The 6,989-nt window shown below is 40.5% G+C and overlaps 1 protein-coding gene across 1 annotated transcript; it reads left to right on the top strand.

The window, feature by feature from the left end:
* The first annotated feature begins 3,722 nt into the window (after positions 1–3,722).
* On the top strand, positions 3,723–6,989 carry kdf1a (keratinocyte differentiation factor 1a). Its single transcript, XM_023278403.3, has 4 exons — positions 3,723–4,019; positions 4,333–5,384; positions 5,679–5,753; positions 6,339–6,989. The coding sequence occupies exons 2-4, from the start codon at positions 4,352–4,354 to the stop codon at positions 6,425–6,427; spliced, it is 1,197 nt and encodes a 398-aa protein (XP_023134171.1). The 5' UTR covers positions 3,723–4,019; positions 4,333–4,351; the 3' UTR covers positions 6,428–6,989.

Genomic DNA, 6,989 nt, shown 5'->3' with positions numbered 1-6,989 from the left:
TTTTCCTGTGCTCTTATTTTATTATACACCTTGTGACACACACTCATATTTCACCAGGTGAGGCGTCACCTCTGTTTCAGTGGGTGATTAAGTGTTTCCATACAGAGATAAATAGGGCAGAATGAAAGATATTATTTGGAAACACCTGCTGGCTGTGCAGCTGTGCTCCCCTGTGTTACTGTCAGCCTTACAGTGTATATGTGTGTGTTAACAGCATGTTTGTGAGTTAGAAAGTGCACTTATCATAATGTTAACTGCAGAATGTCACTGTTAGTTATGTTTTAGTTGTGGTTTAGTGTAAAAATACCTCGTTACAAGTAAAAGCCCTGCATGAAAAATCACACAGAAGTAAAAATATGTAAGTTTTACAAGCACAAATCAAACATATTTAAGTAAAAGTACTTTTTTGATCCCTCTGAGTGTGGGATTATGTTGTTATATTTGACCTCATTAGCTTATTAATAGTGAAGCACCAGTGTTTGTATAGGTTCTTATTGACGAATCTATGAATTTTTTTAAAAAAACTTTATCTCTTGTCTTTAATTTTTGCTGAAATATGTATACTCGTGTAACATTTTCTTAAACAATATGAGAAATTAGAGGGAAAATCACTCTTTAGTGGAAACTGTTGTTAACTATTTAAAGATCTGAAATGGGTCTGAGGATACAGGGTGTCATATATACATACATACACTACCATTCAACAGTTTGGAGTAACTCGGGCAATTTCATGTTTTCCATGAAAACAAGGGTTTTCTAGTCATCAGTTAGCCTTTCAACACCATTAGCTAACACAATGTAGCATTAGAACACAGGAGTGATGGTTGCTGGAAATGTTCCTCTGTACTCCTATGTAGATATTCCATTAAAAATCAGCCGTTTCTGGCTACAATAGTCAGTAGTGTATATATTAATTGTGTTTTATTAAACAAAATAGACCTTTTTGTTTATAAAAATGCCCATAAATAACAGAAAGAAGCACAGTTTTCTGTCAAATACGGGAACAGAGATCTACTATCTTCACTCTGTGTGGACTTCAAAGAAACCAAATTGGATTGGAAATGACCAGTTTAATTTTTAATAATGTGCTATATGTTAAAAGTTGTTATATATAATGTAAAATCTTCTCCTAAAAGTAACTAAAGCTGTCGGATAAATATAGTAGAGTAGAAAGTACAGCATTTCCATCATATAAATTAGCATAAAATTGAAATAACCAAGTAAAGTACCTCAAAATTAGATTTATTGATACTTCAGAGTTTGGATTATGGTGACATTTTATACATGCATGTTTCAGCTACACTCACTTTATCACTCTGCAGTAACATTTAAAACTGCTGGTAATTACAATACACATCACTGTATGCAGAGGTTGGGTGGTCCTCTCTTTCTCTAAGGTGTCATTAATGCTGGGTTTTATTTATTTAGCTCCCTGTTTTTTTTCTAAAACTCCTTTACATTGCTGTTTTTTAATGTGGGCTCTTCCTACTATATTATACTGCAGGAGTTTTGTTGTTAATGTGGAAAATCCAGTTTTACTCACTATGCACCTGAAACGTGGAATAACATGCAGAACTGTCTCATGACTCATTTTTATCCTGGGGCAATTTAGTTTAGTTTCTGATATCATCTTACGTTACGTCTAGATGTTCTTCTTTCATCTGATTCATTTGTTTTTAAAATTATATTTTATGTCCATTCATATTTTTGTTGTAATTGTTATCCAAGCGTCTTAGTTGTTTCCCTATTCAGTTACTAAAAATGATGCCTGCAATGTATTTCAAGTTTAAATAAATATTGAATAAATGAATGAATATTACTGAGTTCTACCTCTTTTTTAATCTACTCAGTGAGTTTTCTGTGGTTCTTGTCACTTTCTCCGTGTATTTATATGAACTTTTGTATGTTAATACATTTTCTGTCCTCTCTAGTTGGTGTTTTGTCCTCTCTGCAGGGATTCACATTTCTAATCTGTCCTCTTGTTTGTTTCACCCTCACCCCAACTGGTGGAGGCAGATGACTTCCCTCCCTGAGCCTGGTTCTGCTGGAGGTTTCCTCCTGTAAAAAGAGAGTCATTCCTCTTCACTGTCGCCAATGTACTGCACATAGGGAATTTTTGAATTAGTTATGTTGTTTTCCATCTATAATTTTGTTGGATCTTTAACCTTAATAAGGTAGTTGTTTTAATTTGTATTATCTACCATACAATAGGGTCTAAATTTCAATATTCAAATTAGTCAGGTAAGTCTGCAGAATTAGGCTAATAATATTGTAGGGTCTCAACCATAACGTTTAAATTAAGATCAATTTGTATATCATATTATAGGTTCTTTAACCACAATATTTTAATGAGTCTGGTAATTTGCAAAATTCATATTATTGTGGGGTCTTAACCTTAATATTTAATTTAGAAAGATCCATTTGTCTAATATATCATATTGTAGAGTTTTAACCATTATATTTAAATTTGTTTGATAATTTGCATAATTCATATTATTGCAGGGTTTTAACCTTAATTTTTAAATTAGTTGGGGTAATTTGCATAACGAGGGATGTTGTAGAGTATTAACCTTAATATTTCAGTTAGTCAGGTTAAATAGTATTTTATATAGTTTTATAGGGTTTAACCATCATATTTAAATTACTGAAGTGAACACACAAAGTGTATTAAATAATATTGTGGAATCTTACCCTTAATACTTAAATCAGTCAGGTTAATTTTATTATATGTTATACTGTGGAGTCTCAACCATAACATTTAATTTACTGAGTAAATTTGCAAAACTAGTCTAATAAGATTGTATTTAATCTTAACATTTTAACATTTAAGTTGGTAATATTAATTTGTATCATATATCATGTTTTAGGGTCTTAACATTTATTTTATTTTAGTTAGTCTGTATTATACATATTGTAGGGGCTTAACATGTAAGTTACTCAGGTTACTTTGCATATATTTAAATAACTATCATAAATTCACAAAGCCTGATAAATAATGATGTAGCATCTTAAAATGAATGTCTAATTTCGTCAAATTTTACTATATGTAATATTGTAGGTTCTTAACCTTAACATTTAGGTTTGTTGGCTTAATTTGTATTACATATGAAACTGTAGACTCTCAACCAAAACATTTAATTTCGTGAATTAAAATGGTATTTTGGACAGTGTTGTAGGGTTTAACTGTCACATTTAAATCACTTTAAATTCACAAAGCCTAATAGATGATGGTGAAACATCTTAACCATAACATTTAAATCAGTCATTTGTATCACATATAGTCTCAACTTTAACATTTAAATTCGTAAGGTAAATTTGCATTTTACTTAGTTTAGTTTTGTGTTAACAGTAATATTTGTGAAATTAAACTAATTAAATTGAGTAAATTAGTACGTTATTTTTTTTTTTCAATTTTGAAGGGTTGTAACATACTGTCATGTAAAATTACACAAAAATGAGATTAGATAGATAGATAGATAGATAGATAGATAGATAGATAGATAGATAGATAGATAGATAGATAGATAGATAGATAGATAGATAGATAGATAGATAGATAGATAGATAGAAACTTTGAGGTTCATTGTTTCACTTTTTTAAGGTTTCACGTGTGTGTCTGTGTTTTTACTCCCCCTCCTCCCCCCTCCTGGTTTCTGTCCGCCTCGTGTGACGTCACGGCTCACCTGTGGGTGGGAGCAGATCTGGGATTAGCTGTAGCCGCAGGTAATAGCCAAACACTTGGAGACTCGGCAGCACAACACTGTCAACTTTACCGAAACAAAGACAACACGAATGGGCCGAGTCGGTTCGTCTGGTCGAAGCGCAGGAATCCAAACTTAGCAGGTTTGCAAAAGTTAGTCTCTGAGTGGAGGTAAAAATCACCTGAACGCTCGAAATCCGCCTTTCCTCCTCCGCTTTGAAGCGCTCGGCTCGAAGTTTTCTCCCCGAGACTTCCGCGGTTTGCTCGCCGAACAAGTTATCCGGGATAAAACTCGACCACAACTGTTTCCTCTTATGCGGTAAGTGGCTCGTTTTGCACGTTGCGTTAAAAACGGTGAAAAGTTGAATGAAGTTTGGTGGTAGCTGCTCTCCTGCGCACCGTGGGCCAAACTCAGGGCGCGACGAGTGGCGTAAGTTATTATCAAGGCAGGCATCAATGCACTCAGTTTTATTTACATTTTCAGAATTTCCTGGCAGCTTATTTTACTGTCAGTGTGAATCCAGGTTATGTGAAATGGTGCGTTTACTGCTGCAAGCCTGTGTGGGAACACACGTACAGCAGTTTTTTTTGTTTTTTTTTACTAAACATGCCTCTCTCCTCCCTTAAAACAGGTCCCGGGCGTTCTGAGCCATGCCTGGCCAGAGCACAGGGGCTCCCCAGACGTCCCGCCACCACAAGCACCACGGCTCCAGCTCCAGAGCGGAAAAGTACCGACAAACCCGGACGATATCCAGGGACAGCACAGCCAGCCAGGACTCCTTCAAGGACCCTCATGGGGAGCATCTCCGAGAGCACCACGCCGACCACTCCCGCTACTCAGACAGCAAATACAGTCGCAGCAGAGCCCACCCAAGGAACGGAAGGGGCTCAGATACTATAGGATTTATCCCCGGGTCTGCAGACAATGCGCCCCCCAGCAGACATGCCTGCGGCTCCTGCGCCTCCATGGGCTGGGGCGGCTGCAAGGCCCTCATCTGCTGCGTACTCACCTGCGGGTTTTACGGCAGCCGAGAGCCCTGCCTGCCTGTGAACGAAAGCTCCACAGACCATCCCCCTAAAGCAGCCACCGAGCCTCACCCTCCCAACGGCATGGCTGTGCTCAACCCCACCTGCGGCATCCCCCTGGAGTCCAACAAGCCCCCCAAGGCCTCCAAGCTGCCCACCAGCGACAGCTTCCGCTACCAGGACGTGCGCATCGGAGGTCAGACGGTCAGGTACCCGTTGCCCGCCTCCAAACGCACCCGCACGCCCGGCAAAGGTGAAAGCCAGCGGCCGGTGAGCAACACCAGCCTGCTGTCCCGCGAGGACTACGACCTGGACGACCTGAGCGACACGGGCACGGACATTGACTCGCTCATCACCAAGAAGCTGCTGGAGCTGTATGCCCTGCACCAGATCGACCAGCTGGCCAAGTGCACCTCGGACTCGTCATTCTCCCGCAAGACCAACGAGATCAGCGAGCTCATCTACAACATCGCCCAGGACTACAACCTGGAGGAGCAGGAGGCCGAGTGCAAGCTGGTGCACGGCGTCATCCGCATCAGCACCCGCAAGGGCAAGAGGAACAAGAGCCACCAGTCGACGGGGCAGCGGCCCAACGGCAGGAGCGACGGGACACTGCCGGACAGCGGCAACGAGACCATGACCTTCATGAGCAGTGATTGTAAGATGTCTATTATTTATCTCTGCCACTGTCACGTCCACCTGGCTGCAGCATACCAAATATACCAATCATCTGTGTTCTTTGAGTGACTCATAGTGGCTGTTGGAACGCTGCTGGAGCTCTTTTGTTTGTGAGCCAAGCATTCTACAGGCAGTGGCCTAATAACAATCGGTTAATCTGGGGCAGGTTCATACATGTGCACAGCGTCTGGTGACCGGATTGATTGTAAAATGCTCATTTAAGGAGCCTGTGTTGATTTTTTTTTCTTCTTTGCTTTGTTGTCTCCTGCTGCAGTTCCAGAGGTGAAAGTGTCAGAGCAGACTCCATCGGACGAGCTGGCCAGGAAAATGAGACTCCACAGCGGGAGAAGTGAGTGCAGCACAGACCCCCTTTTTGTGCGGACGGACGCATTAAAATGCATTAGATATCGTGATGTTAGGTTTAATTACCGCCCTGCTGTGTGAATCAGCAGCCCAGTCTTTGTGCCCGCTGCAGCTGTAGGCATTTTCTCACCTCCTCCTCCACTTTCCAGCAGCATCACACTTTTTAAAACAGGTGAAAGCCCCACATTATTTCCCTTTTCTCCGCATATTACAATCCCTCATTACAGGGCCACCTAACACCATCAGACCCCCTCCCTGCGGCTCAGTGGTCATGCAACACCACCTGCCAGAGCAGCAGATCAAGTCGCATTAAATATACGCCTGATTTATTATGTCATTTTAGTGCACAGCTTGGGTTACAGGTGGATTACAGTGCAGCAGCAGGAGGCTCTTTTTTTTCTTGTGCTGTTCTGCAAAGAGGTTGTTTTTAAAAGGAGCAGGTGTCCTGTTACATGTCTTTGTGTTTCGACAACTTTCACATCATCGCAGCCTGGGAATGTGTTAAACTCCGAGGCTGAAATATACCAGTTTTTCTGCTGTAATAATGTGCCATTTTTGGTTCCTTTTGCAGCGTACTCCTCCAGCACCGCCACTGCCTACTCGGCCTACCACCACGACACCGAAACAGACTCTTCCGGTGCTCCTCTGCTCTCTCTCTAAAGGGCAAAACACAAACTATTTACAAAGGATGTCACCCAATAGACGGAGGCCTTCATCCTTCCTTCTGTTACTAAGCGGAGCACCTTTTTTTTCGTGGGGCGGTTGTACTTTGTGTCATTTTAATGCAAGGACCTTTTTTTTTTTAAAAGCTTTCCTGGAAATTACCCACTGAGAAGATTCTTCTTTCTCGCAGGGCTTAGAGTTGTATAGGAATTTGTGCACAGTGTTTTAAAGTTGTTTTCAGAAAATGGAAAAATTCGACACAGTATCAGCAGCCGCCAGGAGGCCACAGGATAGAGACTGATGGTAGAAATGCAACCGTTCTTGTCCTTGTTTATGCAAGTCATTGTGTGTGTGTTTGTGTGTGTGTTTGAGCTTACTGACTCCTGCCATTTCTTCACACTTCCGTGATGCATGTTTTGACCTGAAAATTGTTTTTGTTAAGCCATATGTTGATGTAAATATTCTCAAGTCAATGTTACTTTGTGGTTTTATGAACCATTTGCAGCCATTTTTTTATTGACTGGTCTTATTTTTAACAAAATAAAACTCTTCATGCATG

Source organism: Amphiprion ocellaris, chromosome 9 (assembly GCF_022539595.1).
Source record: "Amphiprion ocellaris isolate individual 3 ecotype Okinawa chromosome 9, ASM2253959v1, whole genome shotgun sequence".
Lineage (NCBI taxonomy): Eukaryota > Metazoa > Chordata > Actinopteri > Pomacentridae > Amphiprion > Amphiprion ocellaris.
Note: the sequence above shows the minus strand (reverse complement) of the source record. Positions and strands in the feature narration are given on the sequence as shown.

Excerpts from the sequence above, each read along its gene's own strand:
- kdf1a (XM_023278403.3), top strand. The coding sequence starts at position 4,352 with ATGCCTGGCCAGAGCACAGGGGCTCCCCAGACGTCCCGCCACCACAAG. Across the intron at positions 5,385-5,678 it reads GACCTTCATGAGCAGTGATT|TTCCAGAGGTGAAAGTGTCA; the intron begins GTAAGATGTCTA and ends CTCCTGCTGCAG. Across the intron at positions 5,754-6,338 it reads GAGACTCCACAGCGGGAGAA|CGTACTCCTCCAGCACCGCC; the intron begins GTGAGTGCAGCA and ends TTCCTTTTGCAG.